Consider the following 25,718-nt stretch of genomic DNA (forward strand, 5'->3'; position numbering starts at 1 on the left):
TATCTGTGAGTCCTACTTGCATTAGGCTAAGATGTACTGAAGGATTAAATTATGTATAAGATAAAGAACTCCACTCATTGTTCAGTCAATAATTATTCATGATTGTATTAAAAGTCCCTTTAGAGAACAGTAGGAAATTAATTCTTAGCTAACATCAGCTTGGGAGAAAGAAAGGAGGTTGCTTTTTTTTTTAATGTACAGATGTTGATAATATAAAATTAACCACAGATATTATACTTCCATAAATGTTTCCAATAATCAATTACTATGTTGCTTTAATACTATAATATTCTCATTAAATCAACATTGCTTAACTAAAATGGTCATGTTTAAAAGATGTTCATATCATTTTTATGATCACTCCTGAAATTTTCTGGTAAAATATATTATATAAATGACTTTGATAATGCACTCTAAATAGAAGAACATAAAGCTTAGCGGAAGAGCCACTATAATCAAATGTCCAGAGAAGGAAGATGTGTGCGCAAGGAAAAGAAAGCATGAAAGCATGTGAGCAAGGGAGACAGAGAGGGAGGGGAAAAACAGAGAAAATCATTTGGACACATAAATGAGCCTCAATAGATTCTGGCTGAAATATTTAATGACATTACTGAATATCACATTTACCATTAACTCCAAGAGGAAATTTTGCAGAGCACTTTAATGCTCAGCCAAAGAAAAGAAAATACGGTTCATAGTTACTAAGATTTTTTTGAAACAAAAGATCATAACTTTTCTTGTTTGCTCCCATTTCTTCCAGTCAACATGACGCGATCATTCAAGGCCCAGGTCAAATGTCACTTCATATGTGAAGCTGATCGTGGCCCATACCAACTCTCTCGGTTTCATTAAATATATTGTAGTATTAATCACACCAAATTGTAGTAACTTATTTTGCCTGTCCCTGAGATGATGAAGACTTGAGGTCAGGGTCTAAATTTAATTTGTCTTTGTAGCCCTGTGTCTAACAAATAATACTTCTAAATATAGGATTGCTGGGTTCATCACACTGCAGGGTGGGTGTGATGATTAATTCTGTGTCAGCCTGACTGGGCCAGAGGGTGCCCACATTGAACATTATTTCTCAGTGTGTCTGTAAGGGTGTTTCTGCATGAGATTAGCATTTGAACTGAGGACTCAGTAAGCACACTGCCCTCCTCCAAAGCAGGTGGGTATCACCCAATTGGTTAAGGACCTAAATAGAACAAAAATTGAAGGAAGGGAGGCGCCAGTCCTTTCCTGCTTAAACTGGAACAGCAGTGTTCTCCTGTCCTTGGATTTGGATTTACACCATCAGCTCCCTGGTTCTCAAGTCTTTGAACTTGGGCCAAAATTGCACCACTGGATTTCCTGGGAGGTCTCCAGCTTGTAGATGGCGGATCATGGGACTTCTCAGTCTCCATAATCATATGAGCCGATTCCTTATAATAAATCATATATATCATACAGGATATATATACTTTCTGTTGGTTCTGTTTCTCTGAAGAACCCTGATTAATATGAGAGAAGGTGTCAACACTCTGTGTCGACACCAACTCCCCTATCATATCCAGTATCTTCAAGAGTTTTATTTCCTCCAAGAGAAAGCTTAATGTATCAATTCCTTATCAACACAAAGGAACAGTCAAACCCTAAAACCAGAAGCTGACATATTAAGTAGGACACCCAGTACCCCCAGGTACATCCCAGCATACCTTTAGTCAAAGGGAAAGAAACATATACAAATACTGGTCTGAGTAGTGAATTTTCCTAAAGCAGAACTGATGCCTTCTGAACTCAATTAACATGGCTTAAAATAGTAAAAATAGCTATCTTAATGAGCACTTAGTGACTGCCAGGCAATATGCAAATGCTTTAGCATTTTTTTCTCATTGTACCTTCACAACAATATTTACAGAGGAGGCGTCATCATCATCATCATTTCCACGTGGCAGACGTGACAATGAGAGAGAGAGAGAGAGAGAGAGAGAGAGAGAGAGAAGCTGGGTGAAGGGGGAGCCCTGGTTGAGCCATGATTAAAAACCAGGAGGTCCAAGCACAGAGCCTCGCTTGTCAACGCCACAGGAGGCTCGGTAGTCCCTAAAATCTCCCTTAGAGGAAACTGCAATGTCCCGGAATTTTAAATATTCTTCCTTTAAAACTCATTGAACACTTTCAGAGCAAATTTAGAAGAAAGGAAAAGGAGGGTGGGGGGAACCCTCCACCTTCTGTGAAAGCAAAGACAGTCAGAAACCCAGACCGCCAAACAAAACATACCTGTCAAAGACTGTGAAATCTGGGAGGCAGCTGGGAGCTGACATATACCTCCTCAGGCCTTAAGCAAAACACAGAATTTCTGAAAAGTAATAATCACAGTTATGAAATGCCTACCCAATGAAAGCAGAGACAGTACCACTCAGAGAGCGAGCAGAGGGACACGGCATGTTTTAGAGTCCAGCTCGTTCATCTGGACCGAGGTTCCCACCTGAGGTGAGAAGGGAGTCAGAGCCTTTATCTCGAGAGTCCTCCACTGTATAATGGAAGCAAGGAAGACTCTGGAAATGACAGCTTTACTTAGAGAGTATTTGAAATAACTAACTCGAGTCAAAGATTTGGACTCATGTAGTTCATACCCAAACTCGTGGTGCCCCTGCCCACAACACTCCCTGGGATACAGGCCAATACTAGCCAACACCGGTCCCATTAGGAGACAGGGAAGAACCAGGGCCACAAGAGAACTGTGCAGAAAAGCAGCAAATACCAAGAAAAATGTAAGTAATAGGCCAGTGAGTAACAAACATAACAGGAGGAATTACCCAAGGAGACACAAAGAATTGGGGCAAATAACACTTCACAAATTAAAAAAAGGAACACAAGAGCATGTCTACAAAACAAAAATATTCAAGGACGAAGTAAAAGCGTTCAAATGATAAAAAAGACAAGTTAACTGAAGTCAATGAAAATAAGCTGACAGAGCTCTGAAATACTACAGAAATACTGTTTTAAAAAACCACTTGGGTTACTAAAAAATAATGCAGAACTTGACTGAAAACATAGTAAGAAAAAATGCTTACTAGGAAAACACAGTAAGTGAAAACAACAAGTTAAAGATGAAGACCACATATGCAAAAACCAAGGAGAAATATTAGATATATTTTCAGGGTTACTAAAGAAGAGAACAAAACGAAAAGAAAATATACTTTAAATATTATTTTTAAATGTGAAGACATACATACAGTAGACTCTATTTCTCAGAGTTTAATGACAGGATCCAAGAAAAACTGATACAGAATCATAAAAACCAAGACATAGTCAATGAAGTTACTGAACTTTCTAGCAAACTAAAAATAGTCCACAGATATCTGAACAAAAAGCAAAACAAGAAAAAGTAGATCAGTTTGCTTCAGTCTTCACAGTGACACCAAAGCCAGATAGCAGGAAAGCAGTAGTTCCATACTGCTCAGAAAAAGAAGAAGTAAGACTAAGCTTTAATATTAAACTAAAGCTGGGAGGGAGACAAACCATAAGTGACTCTTAATCTCACAAAACAAACTGAGGATTGCTAGGGGGAGGGGGGTTGGGAGAAGGTGGTGGGGTTATGGACATTGGGGAGGGTATGTGCTATGGGGAGTGCTGTGAAGTGTGTAAACCTGGCAATTCACATACCTGCACCCGGGGGGATAAAAATATATCATACATTTATAAAAATTAAAAAAAAAAAATTGAACTAAAGCTTTGGTAATTGTGGTTCATAATCACAAATAATAAAGAAATCACTGGTAATAACCTTAATCATAAAAGGATGGTAAAACAAGGAGAGGGAAAAATATAAAGAAACGCCATCACTTTTACCATTTTTTTTAAGATTATATTTATTTATTTGACAGAGAGAGACATGGTGAGAGAGGGAACACAAGCAGGGGAAGAGGGAGAGGGAGAAGCAGACTCCCCACTGAGCAGGGAACCTGATGTAGGACCCTGGGATCATGACCCCAGCCAAAGGCAGATGCTTAATGACTGAGCCACCCAGGTGCCCCTCCCATCTTCCCAAGAAAAAAGTCAAAAGATGCTGTTTTGAAGTTAAATTCATTTAAAAATTTTTAAAAAAAAGATTACCAGAATTCAAAGTGTTTTTCCCCACTTAACTCTTTAATTGAAGTAGAGTTGACAGACAATGTTAGTTTCAATTCATTCTTGACTCATTGCTCACCACAAAAAGCATAGTCACCATTTGTCACCATACAATGCTATTAGAGTATTACTGACTATATTCCCTATGCTATACTTTCCATCTCTGGGACTTTCGTATTTTAATCACTGAAAGTTTGTACCTCTTAATGCCCTTCATCTATTTCACCCATCCTCCCAGAAACGTTCCTTCTGGAAGCACCACTTTGTTCTCTATATGTAAGAGTCTCTGTTTGTCAAGTAATAGGAACACACTGGTGAAAGGACATTAATTTGAAATTCATAAATTCCTTCAGTTTAAGTCCACTTTCTATTTCTTCCGTTATATATTGGAAGCAAAATGAAAAAACAACTCTTCATTAGAAATACGAAGTATAAATATCATGATGCTTTCTGTAAGACCACCTTTATTTACTTGTATATACACACAGAGACGTTGTAAATAACATTCGTCAAATGATAAAAAAATGTGAAGCAGATTCGGATGAAAATTCCATCAGTATTTTTCAAAGAGCTGAAGCAAATAATGCTAAAATTTGTATGGAATCAGAAGAGACCCCGAATTGCTAAGGAAACGTTGGAAAAGAAAAAACTGGCGGCATCACGTTGCCTGATTTCAAGCTTTACTACAAAGCTGTGATCACCAAGACAGCAGGGTACTGGCACAAAAACAGACACATAGACAGCAGAGTAGAGAGTAGAGAGCCCAGATATGGGCCCTCAACTCTATGGTCAAATAACCTTCGACAAAGCAGGAAAAAAGATATAGTGGAAAAAAGTCTCTTCAATAAATGGTAATGGGAAAACTGGACAGCTATATGTAGAAGAATGAAACTCAACCATTCTCTTACACCATACACAAAGATAAACTCGAAATGGATAAAAGACCTCAACGTGAGACAGGAATCCATCAGAATCCTAGAGGAGAACATAGGCAGTAATCTCTTCAATATCAGCCACAGCAACTTCTTTGAAGATATGTCTCCAAAGGCAAAGGAAACAAAAGCGAAAATGAACTTTTGGGACTTCATCAAGATCAAAAGCTTCTGCACAGCAAAGGAAACAGTCAAGAAAACAAAGAGGCAACCCATGGAATGGTAGAAGATATTTGCAAATGACAGTACAGACAAAAGGTTGATATCTATGATCTATTAAGAACTTCTCAAACTCAAAACACACAAAACAGATAATCGTGTCAAAAAATGGGCAGATAGTCATGTCAAAAAATGGGCAGAAAAGACACTTCTCCAATGAAGACATACAAATGGCTAACAGACACATGAAAAAATGTTCATCACCACTGCCATCAAGGAGATTCAAATTAAAACCAACCTGAGATACTACCTTACACCAGTTAGAATGGCCAAAATTAGCAAAATAGGAAACAACGTGTGTTGGAGAGGATGTGGAGAAAGGGGAACCCTCTTACACTGTTGGTGGGAATGCAAGTTGATGCAGCCAATTTGGAGAACAGTGTGGAGGTTCCTTAAGAGATTAAAAATAGAGCTTCCCTATGACCCTGCAATTGCACTACTGTGTCTTACCCCAAAGACACAGATGTTGTGAAAAGAAGGGCCACCTGTACCCCAATGTTCATAGCAGCAATGGCCACGGTCGCCAAACTGTGGAAAGAACCAAGATGCCCTTCAATGGACTAATGGATAAGGAAGGTGTGGTCCAAATACACTATGGAGTATTACGCCTCCATCAGAAAGGACGAATACCCAACTTTTGTATCAACATGGATGGGACTAGAAGAGATTATGCTGAGTGAAATAAGACAAGCAGAGAGAGTCAATTATCATATGGTTTCACTTATTTGTGGAGCATAACAAATAGCATGGTGGACATGGGGAGATGGAGAGGAGAAGGGAGTTGAGGGAAATTGGAGGAAGAAATGAACCATGAGAGACTATGGACTCTGAAAAACCACCTGAGGGTTTTGAAGGAGTGGGGGGTGGGAGATAGGGGGAGCCTGGTGGTGGGTATTATGGAGGGCAAATAATGCATGGAGCACTGGGTCTGGTGCATAAACAACGAATTCTGTTACACTGAAAGGAAATTAAATTTTTTAAAAAATAAAAAAAAAAAAGGTGTGAGGCGGTGTTTAAAAATGAGCAATACATCATCTTTTCAAAGAATAAAGCCATTATTCTACTTTAATAACTGCATAATATTTCTCAGATTCCTGTCTATTATTTTGTTCTCATTTCCTAGATAAGAGAAATTAGATACCCAAAGGTGAAACAACTTGATGGAAGAGTGACCTAATTCAGGATGATATTTTAATAAATATGTGATATACCCACTAGTTTCCATCATTATCCTATCTACTGATTCAGCTCCATACGAGGATAAACTTGTAATATAATTACATATGCCTGACAGTAGAATGAATTGCCACATACAGTATAAATTCCGAAGAGTACTCAACATAAGGCTGATGGAACCAACCAACCCTTCCAGAAGGTTGCCACACCCCAAGCACAAGTTAGGCTTAGTGACGTTTGAGGGTGTTTCCAATTCTGAAAATGACTTTATAATGTGAAGTCATACAACAAAGACACGAATCTCTCTCATGCTATAAAAATAATAGTATCAGTACCACGCTCACATTTAGAACTCTACGCTTTAAAATGTTCTTCTGAAAACGTCATACTTCCTTTTCTGCCATAACAACCATTGAAATAGGACAAGTGTCATTAGTTCCACTATGCAGTTGAGAAAATTAAAATTCAGAAAAGTCGTCACTGGTCCACGATCATCCAGACAGATCATTATAGTGTCACGACTTGTTTTTCCGGGTTTTTCTGTTTGTTTGTTCTAGTCCATGTTTACTGTCTAAGCAACTACTCTACATAAACGTATAGTAGCCCAGCGCTGACCACGTTTTACTTACATGACCCTGGGGTTTTCCGAGCCACTCTGCCTACTTAGTTGAAAATGGAAGAAAGGTTAGGTTGCCGTGATTCTTTCTATCCTGTGTTGAAGAAGGAGCCTTGGAACTTCATGGAAAAGAACTTTAAAGCAGCCACACTATCTATGCCCATCACTATGCTATAAACTCTTTTTTGGTAGGAAATTCAAGATTCCTCAGCAAAGCTTGCTATTGTCCTTGTGGTTTCCAAATACAAGAAGTAAAAGTCATCCACTGCTGGTGCTGGACGGTGTATGCAGCTGTTCAACAGAGGTAGTCACAGAGCAGAAGTCTGAATGGGAACTCTGGTGAGGGGGGCTCATGTATATGCGTGCGCATGTTCTGGACACCTGCTCTAAACCAGCAGCTGAGAAGCACTCGGTAAACATACCCTGGAGCGGCTGGAAGACAGATGGGGCAAAGCCAGGTTTGCGGAGCCCGGTCCCTGAACAAGCCAACTCATTCACTGGGACAGCAACTGGTGAAATACATTCGAGAGCATATATGACATACTTCCTGCCAATATTTGGGAACAGAAAATGATGGAAGATGGGATCTTTTCTGAATTTCCTTGATGTCTTCCAATGGCAGATCGTAAGGGGACAAACTCAAGTGCAAGGAAAGTGAATAAAAGAACTTAACACTTGAGTAAGGGAAACGACTTAATGCAAATATAGGTTTTTTCAAAGAGAAGATGAAGGCTGCTCCTGGAAGTGAGACTCTTGGTGTGGCCACAAAAGGAATTCTGCAAATGCTATTTAGGCCGTTTAAATATTCAAACCTAAGCAGAAAGGCACAGCATGATATTCTGTGGCTCTTGGCAAGATTTTATCACTAGTCACAAACTGGAAACATACTAAATAGTTTTAAAAGCGATATTCAAATGTCTTTTCAATTACGTAGACAGTGGCAATGTTGCTTGCACTGCTGACATTCTAAAACTTCATCTTAAAAGTGACCTTGTCAATACACTTAATACATAGAAAAGATAAATTTTCAAGCTCTGCAATTTTCTCCCTGAATCAAACATTGTTAAAACTAACAGCATCTGGGGCGCCTGGGTGGCTCAGCGGGTTAAGCCTTTGCCTTCAGCTCAGGTCATGGTCTCATGGTCCTGGGATCGAGCCCCGCATCTGGCTCTCTGCTTGGCAGGGAGCCTGCTGCCTCCTCTCTCTTTGCCTGCCTCTCTGCCTACTTGTGATCTCTCTCTCTCTGTCAAATAAATAAATAAAATTTTTCAAAAAATCATTTAAAAACTAACAGCACCTGATTCAAGCAGGCTTAAAAAGAAGCACCAATGTATTTTCTGTTCTGAGACATCTGTAACTGAAAATACAGACCAAAAAAATGAAAAACAGCAGTAAGAAAAAAAAATAATTATTTGGGACAAACATATTAAGTGAAATACTCACTGCTCCTTCCTCCATACAGACTTCTGAATAAGACTTTTATAAGCTAGGAGGCACAATCATTTAGAATGAATCACATATATTATAGTCAATCAAGATAATATTTTCAGAGTTTTTCCTCAGGGTAAGTAGTAACACAATGATTCTCTTTGCCAACATCTTCAGTTGTCATAAAATTAGTTACAGAACAATGACATTGTCAAAATAAATAAACTCACAAAGTTAATACTGAGCCACTCAAACAAAAAAACTTAATAACAATTGAATGAAAACATAAAGTAATACTATACCAACATCATATATAAGGGATAAACATATTTTGCATGATAAGGAGTGAAAGTTTCCATATTTACATAGGGACAAAGCAAGAAAATTTAAATTTATTACCTTTGCCTTAGGGAGTCCATAATACCGTTTAACTTTATGAATGAAATTATCAGTCGTGTGCTGGTGCTAGCTCATCCCCAGCTCACGAGTGCCAGTTGTTAAATATTAAAGATCCCTGCAAGCTAGTTGTTAAATCATTGAAACCAATCATAATTAGAGTATTTACACCATGGGCAATGATGAGCAATACAGACCACACCCCTCCATCCCCCCACCACCACCACCACCAACCCAAAGCCAGTTTAATAGCAACTCACTGATCCAAATAAAGATACACAGTATAGGGGCTCAGTTGGTCAAGCATCAGCCTTTGGCTCAGGTCATGATCCCAGCGTCCTAAGTTTGAATCCTGCATTGAGCTCCCTGCTCAATGGGCAACCTGCTTCTCCCTTTGCCCCTCACCACGCTCATGAACACGAGCTCTCTCACTCCTTCACTCTCACATGCCTTCTTCCTTTCTTTCTCAAATAAATAAAATCTTTAAAAAAAAATACACAGCACAATTAATTTTCACAAAGTAAATTCTCCCATGTAGGCAATACTGGAGTCAAGAAAAAGAATATTACCACACACCCACAAGCCCCCCTTGTATCATGTGTGAATCCATGCGCCCTCTAGAGGTCTGAAAATCTTCCAGATACAAATACTAGAAAGGAGTAATTTTAGCAATGATGAGGGAAGAAGGCAATGTTAAATGAAAGATATGACCTGGAAAATTATCTGGAAGCAACTGAGAAGGAAGGCTGGCAGAAAAAGAGACAGCATGATATACATTTACTCGACAGTAGCGGAAGCAACGCAGGAAGGAAAATACGAAATGGCAGGTACTGCGCAGCTCCACAAGTGTTATGAGGCACATGTCTATGAAACAGACCTGTTAAGTGCGAAAATCTTAGGAAAGAGATAGTTTAACATACTGTAATTCTCTTTCTTTTGCCTATGATTTTTATATCATAACCAGTAGAGAGCAGGAGAAAAGCTCAAGTAACTGCCACACCTAAAGTGACAGCTAGTATTTGATTACTATTGAAATTCACAAGACTTTTTCCCCCCTCTAATTTACAGTGGTACCTGTCTGTGAAAAGCCCTTCAAAGTCATCCCACTCCTCTGAGGAAAGCTGACTCAGCTGGCACAAAGAAAACAGCATCTGACAGCAATCCTGTGCCATGTGGCGCTGGTATTGGGATTACGCTTGTAGGAACGAACGTATATTTACACAAAAGCTGGCTTCTTTTGTTTTTCTTTGTCCCAGGGATCAGTTGTATCCAGTGGTCTTCCAGTTCTCAATATTCATCAATAAGCTGATTCCTTAATTTCAGCCTAAGTTCTATGAAACTGATAACAGCTAGACTTACACAAAAAAGGGGTTTTTCCTTATAAATTTCTTCATATTTAAGGGTTTAAAATTTTTAAATTACACTTTACAGATAGATGTATGTATCGAAGTATTGACTTCTGTCCCATACCCAGACACAGAAGTGTTCTAATGAGAATAATGGCCCCAAAATCATGTTCAACCTAAGATTTTCAATGCAGTTATATATAATTTGACTAACCAACCTTTATTGTTTTCCTCTTCATATGGATATTCATTCATCCATTTGTCTCTAGAGTCACATTGATCCTGCAAGAAACACACACAAAAACAGATAATGAGAAAAAGTTCCACATGTTGATGACATTCTTCCACTGGGGAGTGAACAATTTCATTCTGCAACTCTTTAGGTTCTTCATTGGTAGAATGAGATAATCAAAGCAACAGTCACAGAATATTTTTTTCATTGGTTGTTTGTTTTTTGCTTCCTCTTTACCAGCCACTAAAGGGCAAAGTGGAGAAATGAGGGAATAAAAGTACGATCTCCAACTAGGACAGCTCCTGAGCACAAGATAATGGGGATCTGGATAAAGAGAGTCGAGGGAGGGAAGAAAAGGAAAGGGAGGCACCAGAGAGACAAAGGGGAGGAGAAAATGGCAGAAATTGGTTGAAAAGTAAATTTAATATATGAAAGTCACAAATATTCTTACTGGAGCACTTGGCTCCCTTATTCGTGGCAAACAACGAATTTTTAAGTAATGCTGTTTTCCAGAGGAAATGAGTTTTATCCTTCTTTACAGCTGATACATATGCAGCATAATTAATATGAGTACTTTTTGGTGCCTTCATGTCGACCAATACCCAAGCAACTTCTTATTTATTTTAAAGATTTATTTATTTGCAAGAGAGAGAGAGATACGGGAGGAGCAGCAGAGGGAGAGAATTCCCAAGCAGACTCCTTGCTGGGCGCAGAGCCCACCACCTAGGACTCAACCCCACAACCTTGCGATCATGACCGGAACCTAAATAAACCAAGAGTCCAGTCAAATGCTTAACTGACTAGGCCACCCAGGTACCCCCAAAAATTAATCTCAAAAGCTTCCATATCCCCAGGACCGTTTGGATCTCACTGAATATAATTAAATATTGCTGGATTAGAGAGTTCTGATTACAATAAAGCATTTGCCTCATGTGGAAGTATCTTGAAAGTCCTCCTGTTTATTTTCATTCAGCACATTATGTAACTTGCTTCAGAATTCCCTTTTCATGAGGCAAATTTTCTTTGGCATTCAGTTAAGCCAGCTTAGTAGGCATAATTGATTTTGCTTTTTTCATTCGGAATTACACTCAAGAGGGACAGGCCTTGGTGTTCTCAGCAGCACCCACTCTGCTGGTGGCTCACCCCTGCAGCACGGCACAGATTTCCTCTGCGTGGGCCTCCAGACATTTGAACAGAAAAAGGGTTCACTCGCTCATAGGGCCTTAAATGAAACACAGCACGATTCACCAGTTCCATGGGCTTGGTCTGTAAGGCAGACTGGCTTTTAATTTTATTCTAGTTTTAAGTTAATCAATCAATTAACCTATTTCTCCTTCTCTCTCTCTCTCTCTCTCTTCCCCCTTTGCCCCCCCTGCTTCCTCTCCACTTCTCTCTCTATACATAATTAATATATACATATTTTAAAAAGTTTATATCTCAATATGTATATACTACAGTTTTTACTACTAGAAATCCTGCTGAAAAGCAATATAATGTAAATGTAACATTTTAATAATATTTTTTAAAGATCTTATTTATTTATTTATTTATTTATTTGGCAGAGAGAGACAAAGCGATAGAAGGAACACAAGCAGGAGGAGTGGGAGAGGGAGAAGCAGGCATCAGGGAGCCCCATGTGGGGCTCAATCCCAGGACCCCGGGATCATGACCTAAGTTGAAGGCAGACACTTAATGACTGAGCCACCCAGGCACCCCAATCATATCTTAATATTACAATGGCAAACTAGAAAAATTCTCTGGAAATTCAGAGTGTAACTCTTCTATTTTACATTATGAAACCATAATATGGTTTCCCTTGAAAGAATTAAAAAGTCATCTTAAAACACCATGTTCTTATCAAACACGTCCTGTCCTTTCTAGTCTTCAAAATATATCTAAATCGATCAGTTCCAACTTAGCAGAATGTACTAGGTACGTCAAAAACTGGCTTCAATTTTACATTCCAATTTTGTAGGGTTTTTTTCTCCCCACACTTTGATATATCTTGGCCATTTTTCACATGATATTCAACTTCCTGATGCTTAATCCAAAATTTGTAACACTCCACTGCAGAGATATATTTACTCCCTAATTTTTGTCTAATAATTTACGATTTTGTGCTACTGCTGATAATGTTTAAACATCCTTCTATGTGAATCTTATAGCCACCAGGGCCTCTGCTAGCCGGGGTGATGACATAGTGACACTGGAAGGGAGGCCCTCTCTGGGCAGACGGGGACAGACTCTAATCAGGAGGGAGGGCCCAATGAGCAGAGCCCAGGGCAGATCTTCACCACCATTCACCCCCTGAGCCGGGTACCCTCATTTACTATACTGAGCTGCTCTGAGTCTGCACCTTTAATTACTGCCTTAGAATATAGTTATAGAAGTGCAATTACCACATCAAAAGAATAGGAACTTTTTTTCCTGGTTTTTCAAAACGTCTTTTAAAACAGACTACCAACTTATGCTCCCCAGAGAAACAGAAGCCCGTGCTACCATAGCGCCACATCCATCTTTATTTCCAGAAACAGAGCACATTACCTCACACATTTTAGGGGGATCAATAAATATTGTCAAATGAGTAAATGAAGGTAGTAATGACAAATGGAAGAAAAACAAAATAAACTCATGTTTCTATCAATCATGCAGACTCTTCCTATCCACGTAACTAGGGCCTCCGTTATCTAATTTGTATTTTTAGATAAAATTAATCTGCTGACTAAAACATTAAATAATGTGAACTATACCCAACATAATATCCCACATTTTGACAGCATTTGGAGATTTACAAAGTAGCCTAGTGATATAATTTGTACCGAAAGCAGTTCTGGAACTTGAGTACATGAACTATTTTAAGATCGATTTGACAATGATGATTAATTTCATGCCCAAGGTAACCAGTTAGATAATGTCAGGGTCCTTCTAGAACTCCTTAGCTCCACATCTGAGCATGGATTTTTGGTTTATCTTTACAACCACCTATAACTTCAATGTATATACCTCTGTATCTTTCAAACCTGAGAGCCTGATATAATGCTAACTTTCGTTTTCTGTTTAATTCACACTCTTCAAAGAGTGTTCAAGCTCATCTCCTGACCGGCAGCTCCCCTCGAGTACCCCAATACTTTAAGTAGCACATGTGACAGCAAATGAAGTCACAGTTGAGAGCTGAGAAGACCAATCCCTGGGCTCACCGCTGTCTCCCACTGGCCATTGGACCTGAAACAATTCATCCAACCGGCGACCCCATTTCCTTCTCCACAGAAGCAGGGGCAACAGTGACACCAGTTTGTCTACCACCTACCCCAACTAGGGTCATGTCTATGCAGCAATGTGTCCTGTCATTCACACAGGAATTCTCACTCCTTCATCAGTGGCCCAAATTAAGCAAGAAAGTAACAGGACTTCTCAAAATTGAGACCACAAAATAGATGAATGTCAACTTGATTCATGCTAAGGGGCCTTTGTGTTGCTCCCCAAATCCCCATCAAAATCAAGCCATGATGTAAAATAGGAAAATGGCACCTTTCCAGCAACAGTTAATATCTCATCAATTTCCTAATTAAAATATTACTTAAGTCTGCCAAATAGGTTTGTAAAATTATCTCATAAATCTTCTCAAAGCACAGAAGTTTTAAAGGCCACTGTCCTCATCAAAAATTCATCACACATGTTTTGGTGCTTACTTTCCTGGCTCCAAAAATGATTGTCAATTGTCAGGTAAAGAAAAAGCAAAGGGTTGGTCCCTTATTTCAACACAAAGTAAATATGAGAAATAAGAAAAGGCATGATATATTACATTTCGGAAAGAAGTTTAGACTTACTTTTAAACAAAAATAATTGCTGCCTAGAACTGTTCGTAAATACTCCTGTTTTAATGGTGAGTATGGAGAAATTGTAGCAATAGGGAATCATCTTCTAAATTCCGTTCCTTTTGAACTTGTTTCCTCCCCTAAAATTTCCTAAAAGGAATTCTAAGTGTCCTTTGTAATTCAAAGACAGTTAAGTATCCTGGACAATAGAACTGACCTTGGTCAGAACAAGGTGGATACTACCCAGCTTAATGAAGAAGGAGTTACACTTTAGAGTACAGGCCCTAACTCATCACCTGTAGTAACAGGTTGCTAGCTCTTCGTCACACCTGAAATTATCTGTTATGCTCTCCATCTCTAAAGGTGAGTGTTTAATACATTCTGCATACTTCAGGAACCCTAAGTACACTTGTTGCCAGTTCCTCTGAAAATCCTTTTATGTATCTTTAAACAGAGACAGCAAGACACCTTTTAAAGGTGCTTATAGACATCTGACTACTCAGGGTATTCTACTCTCTACCCAAAGGTAATTTAGTTGCTCTGTTTCAAGTAAATTGAATTCTGGTAATGGTACAGCAATCCCATTTGGAATTCCGTCTTCTAGGTTCAGTTTCACAAATCACTACTTCATTAGCTGTGATCTTGTGTTTTCAAGGGCTGATTAAAAAAAAAAAAAGTCAGGTAACAAAGGTTTATATACATATTCACAAAACTTTTCAAGCCAATTAGGGACTCCAACATGCAGGCTTTGTGAATTTAAGTCGATGGTATTATGTAACAGACCCACCCCGGCCTTGCTGTGCCTCAAGGTTTTTAATATATACGTTGCCTTCCTTCATTTAAAGTTATTTCTGTTTTACCTGTCGCAGTGAGTTATCTTGGGAACTAAAAATATTTGAAGGTTAATCTAAATATTTCTGGAGATAAATGCATATCTAAGTGCTACATTTTCATAGCTATTTTGACTTAAAAATGAAAAGAGACGCTGAAGACACAAAGCAATGTGCTTGTTGCTAGGTGACAGGTGACACCTACCTGAACTTGTACAGCATGAGACTTCTCACTGCTGAGAAAAGACACACGGATTTCCATGGCACAAACATCATTTTCTACAGAGAAGCAAACTAGTCCTCAGATACTCTTCTTTAACATAGGCCGTAAGTAGTCAACAAGTTATGTCTATACGAATATCCAATTTTAGAGATGCCTCTCACCACAAATAGGAAAAGACAGTTGGTTATTTTCCACTTGGGAAATGTGGTTCTGCATTCTAAATAATGTCTACATATGAAATACATATAATTTTCATGATTTGTTATTAAAGAGTGACCATTATTCTTTGTATCTCATCAATTCCCCAAGTTTTAACAGAAATTGTTTCAACTAGGGTAGGTAGAGTCCACAGAGAGAGCAGTATCTTTACAATAAGTAATCCAATTTCCATTAAATTTATTAACACAAAACCATCACAGCAAAGACCTCATGAATTAAAAAAGATAAGGCAAAAAACTTCAAGGCAGATTATTTCCTAGATATATTTTGTAATTACATACCTACTTTCTAGTATTACCTCACTTCCTTGAGACAAAAGCTCAGGCACAAAGTTCCACCCCTTTTCTTTGACTCATCAGGCAATTCAGGTGATGATATACAAACACCAAGTACTCTTCTACACACACAATTTCAGGATTTCACATGAATAAATGACACACTTCACTCCATCTGAGAAGGACTGTGTGCTTTCTCACGTTGAAAAAAGATCACAACATGAATACCAAACAGCAGGAACACCAGCATTAACACTTGGCAATAATGTGACTTAAGGCAAGCTGTTTTAAGTTTTGGCTGCCCTGTTCCTCGTTAACTAATCCTCTATCACGGGACGCATGGGTGGCTCAGTTGATTAAGCATCTGCCTTCAGCACGGGTCATGAGCCCAGGGTGCTGGGATGGCGCCCCATGTCCATGGGGCTCCCTGCTCAATGGGGAGTCTACTACTTCCTCCTCCCGCCACCCACTCCCTGCTTGTGATTGTGCGCGCACTCTTTCTCTCTCAAATAAATAAATAAAATCTCGTTGGGGAGGCAGCTATGAACGTTAAAAAGGAGAATGTACAATGTACTTAGCAGACACTCTGGTACTTATCAGTTATTCAACAAATGTCAGTCCCAAACCTCCTCCTTACATTCATGGTCAAGCAAAGACTCTTATTTCCACTTAACTGGGAACAAACTATGACCTATTCGAATCCAAGTCACACTTCCCCAAGACTACCGTCAGTCTTGTGTGTTTTTTATGGTAAGGTCCTAGGACAGACGACAGAATCACACCCCTAGGCTCTCAAAGTACGGCGTCCCAAATTCCTCCATTAAGAGAATTCAATGATGTAACTGCTAAGAGAAACAGGAGACAGGGAATTTCAGGTCCTTAACAACCAGAAATCTTATGGAATTCTATTAGTTACATAGAAATCAAATGAAAATGCTCCATTTAAAAAAAAAAAAAAAAAGTTCTTCCCTATTTCCAGCTTTATATTTCTCTGAAATTATGCTTCCACCCCAAAATTTTTCACTATTAGCAGACAACACAGAAAGAGCAAACTTTACGAATTAAGGTCTCACTCGGAGTGAGGTATGGCCCAAAGCCTGAGCAAACACTGAAGAACAGAGTTCACTGAATCAACGGCCCATTTTCAGAGGGAGGAGGTAAAGCAAAAGCACACCGACATGGAAATTACTCTTTTAATCCGTTTTCAGCTTCCATTACATCGCAGCATTCTTTGCAGACAGAGAACAAATAAACCTTTAAAAGAAAGTAACCATAGCAAATGAATTAAGCATTTCTTTTACATATATTGTGCTCAATATAATGGTTTGAAAAGTAATTTAGGCTATGCTCATATTTAAGTGTAATTGCCATTTTATTGGGGCTGCACAGTCAAAAATCTGATTTGTATTGCAAAGAACTGACAAGATGATTAAATTTTGTCTTCATATGTCTAATTTATGTGATTGAGATTACAACACAAATAGGAGCACATGCAATTCGTACTTGTACGTGAAATGATGGCGTACAACACCACATTCCGCCAAAAGTGACTTGGCCACACACACGTTTGCATCCCCATGTGAAGAGCGTTGACGACTTTCTCTCAATCCTTTCTATCAGGATGTGTTTTAAACCATCATACTAAAGATATTACAAATCTTTGGAGTTTCCAAGGGGCTGGTGGGAGGAACAAAATAATAGGGTGCCAGTTCCCTTCCTAACACATTATGCAAGTATAATGTGGTAGTATGATTTATACATTAAAAAGCAAGCTTCCAATTTTGAAAACAACTGAAAATATAATCATGATCAACACATAGTTGGTACCAATTAAAAATGCGTAATTCACACAAGCCTAATAATTTCTCTACTACTTTAGTTCAATGAGAGTTGTCTGTACATAGCGAGGCATATATATTATGGGGTAATTACAAATTTTATATATTCAAGAAAAATAAGTTGCCTTATTCAGTATGCAGTATGCAGTATTTGGCTTTCCTATTAATTATTGCTTTCTATGTTTAACTTGCCAATACTAAGCAAGATAAATTACATTCAAGTGCATAGTAAACAGTGTGCTTAGGGAGTAAATTTATTTTCTAGTCCATCACAACAATAGTTGATTAAAATATGTTGCTCTTATCCAGTTTTGAATTAATTCATGTGAAATAAAACAAATATTTATTAAATTGTGGGGGAAAACATTTCATCAAACTGCAAAACCTGAGTGGAAAAACAAATGGCACACTTTTAATTACAGTTGACATTTAAATGAAATTTGCAATCTCAAAATATTTAACAACAATTAGAAAATATCAGACAAGATATTTTTAGGGTACTTTCATGTTCAATCTCTTCAAATATCTGAACCCAGAGGAATTTTAACATAGGCGGATTTTAAAATAGAATTTGAAGGATGGATCAGAGAGCTTAATAGATTTGTTTTACTGACATTTTGATACAATGATACAGAAACAAGAGGATTCATCTGATATTTTTAACGAATGTCTTACGGGTTGCCAAGTGCCTTACTGAACAACAGTTTTGTCCGGCTGAACTCATCAATTCAGTTTGCACATTCAGACATCACAATCATTACCCTATGTAGCTCATAATCTGGCCCACCACAGATAGCAAGCTGTCATCATAAATACATTATCAATTAGTATTTCTCAACGATGAGCAAATTAGTAGACCGTCAAATAAATTGCATAACCATATGCTTCTCTCATGACTAAATAATACCAGAAAATCAAAATACTATTTGTTGAGAATGACAAATGATATATTAGGTTATTCTTGTTTACAAGGATCAAAGACTCCTTTAAATGCTGGACAAATACGGATATTGGGAGTCAAAGCAAATATAATCCAAGTAATTGCTAGCAGATGATGAAGGTCTGCTGATGTTTAATTGCGATATTCCTTCCATGGTATAAATATTCTGTTAATTCACCCGTGGATCGCCTATATGCCAGGAACTGAGGACATTAAAAACCCTATGCCACAATACCTAATTTAAAGAAGCTCACAAAGGTGAGACAAATATAAATAAGTAAAATAAGTATAACAATAATAGCTACCATCTACTGGCTACTTACCATAAGTTTAACACTGATAGCTGCTTGTATTATCTAATAAGTTCATGTACAAAGCATGATGACCTAGGATTAAATACCCACACTTTACAATAAAAATAACTGTGACTGACGTCCGTATTCTCTAGCCTGTATCAAGTCACACGTTCCGTAACAAAACAGGAACTCTGTGGAAGAACAAAGTAGAGTGGGAAGTCGAGGGACCCCACCTAGCTGTCACAGAGGAAGATGAAATAAAGTGAAGCCTTGAAAAGTGGGGGAGAAGAGACATTTCGGTATGCAGGCAGTCATCAGTACGTTTAAATCTGAGTCTCAGAACATTCGTGTGTGTGTGTGTGTGTGTGTGTGTACAAACACATAAAATTTACTATGTGTGGGTACAAACACACAAACACACACACAGATACACACACACACCAAAGAGCATTCTAGGAGCTAAAAAGGGGCTCTAACATGGAAAAAAAGTCTATAATGTAGAAAGATGATTTGTTGCAAATAAATAATAAAAACAATCCTAAAAGTGTGACTTCTAGTGTCTTACGTAGGCTGTCTTACAGTATAAAGGGATTTATATTAGGTGTACTCAATCAGGAACACTAAAGTAACTTGCCCAATACTACAATAAAGCCAATTTTTAAAAGGGTTTTTCCCCCTAATTAGAAAGTAACACTTTCATTAACTCATTTAAGTTTTTAGAGATTTTAGAACTTCTGTACAATCTTCTACATGAAATGCAAGATTCATGTAATGAAAATCCTTTCTTCCTTTTCTTTCCCAATGACCTAACCATATGCACAGATACAAAAAACCCTTAACTTTTCATATCAGAAATAACCTGTATTCTCTGATAATGCATTCAATATAAAATAGCCAATTCTGAAAATACATTTCAAAGAAGTATTTCTGACCTGTGCTTGAGGCCGTTAGCCCAAACAGCTATTAAAATACTTAATTAGAAAATAAATTTATCCTAACTTTGGCTAAATATGTTTCCATCAGCTCACATGTTCAAATGAAATTACAGAATCTTTTCTGGCTCTGAAGATACAGACAGAAACATAATACTAAACAATCTAAATAAATTAACCAAATAATAAAGACTTTACCCTCATAAATAAAGCCAAGCAGAAATAATTTATGCTTTCAAACAGTTAATTTTCCAAACTTCCATTAAAATAAAAAGAAAAAATAATATAAAGGAACTATAAAGTCCCTACCTAATCATATGTAGTCATTAATGCTCCCATTTATAAAAAAAAAAAAATAACTTTCTCAATCACTAGGGATTCAAAAATGAAAAAGACGTCATAGATCATATATTTTAAGACTAAAAAAAGGTTGGAGGCGGCATGCTGCTATTTGGGAAACCACTGAGCCTGCTAAAAAAGCATTGGTAAATCTGGGGAACAGTAGATACCAGGTGTTGTGGTTTGACACATACTTCATCTCTGCAAAAACGCCATGGTTTAGAGGATGAAAATAATTGCATTTTTGTTCATGAGGACCAAGTAGATGACAACTTGCTGGAGTCATCAAGAATAGGGCTCTGAAGTACATGCACAAATCTGTAGTTTAAGTTGAAAACAGCTTTCAACCAGCATCTAAATGAACACAAGTGTCACATGAGAGCAAGCCATACACTATCTGGAGACCCTTCTGGATGCCAAACTTTGTCTAAGATACTATCATTTCCTTCATCTTGAAGGTTGCTGGTTGCCTACTTTCCATAAGGATGTTTCTTTTATTTTCACTCATAAACCACCAATTTCAATATGCTTCACCTTCCAGGTTCATAAAATATTTTATGACATTCAGAGGGGGATCTTCCAGAATTCTCAATGGTTTTAAGATGTCCTTTCTCTGTTTGATCTCTCAGGAAGTTCAACTACCAGAGACTCAATTATTATCTCCCAGATCAATATCTCTAAACCTAATTTCCCCCTCCTAAATCTCACTCTACCTTGTCCCACTTAGATTATCACTGAACAATCTAACACTTAGATTCCTGTGATTTTTATACAGATAGTCTTATCATGTCTGGAATTGTGATAAAGACTGGAGATTTGCAGCCAAGATAGCTCCCTTACACACAAATGGCTTACCATCTTACCATGGGGGAAAAGTCTCACTTACCAATACCCAAAACTGAAGTCATGATTTATTCTTTTCCCCAAAAAAATCCTTTTCCCAGTTTCCCACTGCAGTCTGTGAAAACCATTAACATCTAGATCCTGGAACCTTATCTTTGAATCAATTTGAAAATTCTTTTCTAATACATATAACAACAATCATATTTATGCTTCCTAAAACCACTTCTGATTCACTTCTTTAATTTTCCTTTACCGCCTCCACATCCTTACCTCTCTTTAACAAGTCTGGATTATTATTAATCTATCTGTCGCTAGCCTCTGCTCTTTCCAATGCACATTACAAACAGACACATATTTTTAAAATTTCATCATGTTACTCCTGGTCTCAAGAACTTGCCATTTATAATTGCAATGTCTGGACCCCTGTTGATGACCATGACCCTTCAGAAGAAGCTGAAGTTTCTCCTCCTTCCTCTACGAAGAGTTTCATCACTCTCAACAGGCAAATTCCTAGCATTATCACCTCTTCACATAAACACAAAAAAAATATTTGATAAAATGAACCCATAGTAATCATTTTTTTACAATCAACCGTAGGGGCACCTGGGTGGCTCAGGCAGTCAAGTGCGTGACTCTTGATTTTGGCTCAGATCAGAATCTCAGGGTCCCAAGATCAAGCCCAGTGTCAGGCTCCACGCCCAATGGGGAGTCTACTTAAGATTCTCTCCCTCTGTCCCTCTCTCAACTCTTCCTCACTGTCTCTCTCTCTAAAGATAAATAAATATATCTTTAAAAAAAAAATTAACCGCATTAATTTGTTGTAGAGTAGCTATTTTAAAATGTACCAAAAGCATCACATTTAATGGTAAAATGTTAAAGCTTTTCCCCACTGCAATCAGAAGAAGACCATTTGTTATCACTGTCTCAATTCAACTTATGCTATAAGTTTCAGCCAGTATCAAAAAGAATAAATAATTTTCAAAAATAAAGATGGGGCACCTGGGTGGCTCAGTGGGTTAAAGCCTCTGCCTTCAGCTTGGGCCAGGATTCCAGGGTCCTGGGATCAAGCCCCATATTGGGCTCTCTGCTCAGTAGGGAGCCTGCTTCCTCCTCTTTCTCTCTCTGCCTGCCTCTCTGCCTACTTGTGATCTGCATCTGTCAAATAAATACATAAAATCTTTAAAAATAAAAAAATAAAGATAATAAAAGGAAAAAGTAAAACTGTGATTATTCACAGAATAATTATTCACGGAATGATTGCATTAATAGAAAATACAAAGACCGTACAGGCACAAAATTAACACATGAATTTAGTAAGGTCAATATACAAAGCTAAATATACCCGCAAAAATCTAACTATAACAAAAAATCAAAAGCCAAGAAAATTTATTATACTAAAGAATTAAACATCAAAAATTAACCTTAATAAAAGATGTTCACACACCCTGAAAAAAAATTATTGAGAGCAATTACAGAAGTACTTAAAAAAAAAAAAAGGCTATACCATGTTCATGAGTGGGAAAACTCAATATTAAAATGTAAATTCCCTTTAAGGGTGCTTGGGTGACTTAGTCAGTTAAACAACTGCCTTCAGCTCAGATCATGATCTCAAGGTCCTGGGATGGAGACCAACATCATCAGGCTCCCTGCTCATTCTCCCTCTCCCTCTGCCCTTCCTTCCTCTCATGCTCCCTCTTATTCTTATTTCAAAAAAGTAAGAATATTCAATATTCTTATTTCAAAGAAATAAGAATAGCCAAGGTGATCTTAAAGGAAAAGGACAAAGTTGGGGGACTTATATTTTCATATGTCAAGATTTATAAAGTCCTAATAATTAAAATATTTTGGAATTGACACATAAGTCTAAATAAACTAATCAATAAACTCACACATAATTGGTCACTTGATTGAGATAAAGATGGCACTATCCTGCAATCAGAAAAAGAGGGCTTTGTCAATAAATGATGCTAGTCAAAAGAACGCCATATTTGGAAAAAATGTGAATTTTGACCCCTACCTCACAACATACACAAAAATCGATTCCAGTTAAATATAGTTGTCAATATGAAAGGTAAGAAAAATAAAGTTTCTAGAATAAATAAAAGAGAAAATCCTCATAATCTTGTGAGGGGCCAAGATTCCACAAACAGAACACCAAAAGCACTAATCATAAGTGATAGGCTAATAAAATGAATAATATTAAAATCTTCATCAAAATTCATTATAAAGAGAATGGAGAGGCAACTTGTATTACAGAGAGAGGATATCTGCTATACATATATCTAACAGAATATTAGTATCCAGAATATATAAAGAATTTCTACAAATCAATTTAAAAAATGTAGAAAGCACAAAAGAAAAAAATGAGTAAACAATTTGAAAAGAAAAATGAACAAACAATTTGAAAAGGGACTCAATGAAAATGGCGAATAAACACATGAAAATATTCTCACCCTCTTTGGTCATCAAGGAAATGTAAACTTAACCACAATGAGATACCACTGTAAATCCATCAGAATGCCTAAAATTAACAATACTGAGGAGCCTGGGTGGCTCAGTCAGTTAAGCATCTGACTCTATTTCAGCTCAGGTTGTGATCTAGGTTATGAGATCTAGCCCCACACTGGGTTCTGTGCTGGGTGTGAGGCCTGCTTAAGATTCTCAATCCCCATCTCTCTCTCTGCCCCACCCCCATGCACATGCTCACTGCCTCCCTCTCAAAAAAAAAAAAAAAAAAATTCAATAAATTAAATGAACAACACTGACAGTACCAAGTTCTAGTGATGATATGGAAGAACTAAAAGTCTCATATACTGATGGCTTAAGGGTAACCTGTAAAATTAATTTGGAAAACTAGAAGTCTTCTAAAGCTGAACATACACATATCTAATGACCCAGTAATTCCACTATCTATCCCTAGGTATATATTCAACATAATTAAGTATATATATTCACAAAGTACATATACAAGAAGATCACACAGCAGACCTATGTGTAATAGCCAAAACTATATACAATCCAAAGGCCCATCAACAACAGAATGGATACATTGGGACATATTCAAATAATGGTATGTTCAACAGTAATAAGAAGTGAAGAACATGGAAAAAATTCATTACACAAATGAAATAAAATTAAACCATTTAAAAAAACAGTTACCATGGGACTTCTAGCATGATTCCATTTATATAAAATTCAAAAAGACAAAACTAATTGATGGTGACAGAAGTCAAAGTAGTACTTATACTTCGAGAGTACTAATGACTAAAGAAAGATACAGGGGAGACTTCTGGGTTGATAATGTTTTAATTTTCTATCTTGGTGGTAGGTATATCAATGTGTCCAACTGTGAAAATTAACTGAGGCACACCCTTATGATTAACATAATTTATACACATCTTTCATTTCATAAAAACTAACTTACAGGGCACCTGGGTGGCTCAGTCAGTTGGGCGTGATTTCAGCTTGGGTCGTGATCTTAGGATCCTATGATCTGCCTCCGGTGACTGAGCTCTGTGCTCAGCAGGAAGTCTGCTGGAAATTTTCTCCTTCTCTCTCTTTCTTTCCTTCCCTCTGCCCCTCCCCCAGCTCACACACAGGCGTGTATTCTCTATCAAATAAATCTTAAAAAAAATTTAAAAAGTTGACTTTTTTGGATTATACCAGTACATAATTTTAAGTCAGATTATCCAAATTATTATCGGGTGCTATCCAGTGTACGCATAAGTCACTCTAAAGTGAGATATCACCTACGGACCAAACAATGATTAAGAGAGGGCTACATGAGGCATTCTTGGCCACAGGAGAGCAAGCAATTAGAAACACACCTGACAGTCCAACTCTCTTTGAATAACCTTGACACCTAGTGGCAGTTTTTAATGCAAGCAAATTTTTTTTTAAAGCAAAAAATTTTTAAAGCAAATTTTACGATGTGTTTTTCAGCAATAGGCTGAAATCTTGTCACTGATCACCAAACATTATTTAGTGAGATTTGTGTCAAATTAGATGAAGAAAACAATACAGCCCTTCTTCCTTAACTTTACAGCACTGCAGTACTACCATTAACTATTATTACCACCTGGTAAATTAGCTAACCTGTCTGGGCATCAGCTTCCTCAAATGAAAGGGTGAAAAGATTTTCAAGTCTTCTTCCATTTATAGGGTTGCAAACCTACAAATCCTATATTTTAAGAATCCATAGGGGTGTCTGGGTGGCTCAGTCAGTTAGGTGTCCAACTCTTTATTTCAGCTCAGGTCTTGATCTTGGGGTCATATATTCAAATCCCACGTGGGACACCTCACTGGGTATAGAGTCTACTTATGAGAAAAGAAGAAGACGGGGCGCCTGGGTGGCTCAGTGGGTTAGGCCTCTACCTTTGGCTCAGGTCATGGTCTCAGGGTCCTGGGATCAAGCCCTGTGTCAGGCTCTCTGCCCAATGGGGAGTCTGCTTCCCCTTCTCTCTCTGCCTACTTGTGATCTCTCTGTCAAATGAATAAATCAAATTTTTAAAAAAAGAAAGAAAGAAAAGAAGAGGAGAGGAGAGGGGGGAGGGGAGGGGAGAAAGGCACGGAGGAGGAGTAAAGGGAAAAGGAAGAGAGGGGAGGGAAAGAAAGAAAAGATAAAAGAAAATACAGGTCTCCAAGGCATAAGCTATGAAATGGAATAAATAAATAGTGGTTGATAGAGTTTGAGTTCTAACTCTGAATTGGTTG

The 25,718-nt window shown here is 37.7% G+C and overlaps 1 protein-coding gene across 8 annotated transcripts in view; it reads right to left on the bottom strand.

The window, feature by feature from the left end:
* The window catches only part of KLF12 (KLF transcription factor 12), a 512,550-nt gene that overhangs the window by 227,119 nt on the left and 259,713 nt on the right, over window positions 1–25,718 (bottom strand). For all 8 annotated transcript variants that reach the window (XM_082701278.1, XM_082701279.1, XM_082701274.1 and 5 more), the window contains one exon: window positions 10,442–10,505. In XM_082701278.1, the coding sequence (XP_082557404.1) occupies window positions 10,442–10,474 (33 nt within the window). In that variant the 5' untranslated portion in view covers window positions 10,475–10,505. The remainder of the gene's footprint in view (window positions 1–10,441; window positions 10,506–25,718) is intronic.

The sequence above is a fragment of the Mustela nivalis genome (genome assembly GCF_964662115.1).
Source record: "Mustela nivalis genome assembly, chromosome: 15".
In the NCBI taxonomy this organism is placed as follows: domain Eukaryota; kingdom Metazoa; phylum Chordata; class Mammalia; order Carnivora; family Mustelidae; genus Mustela; species Mustela nivalis.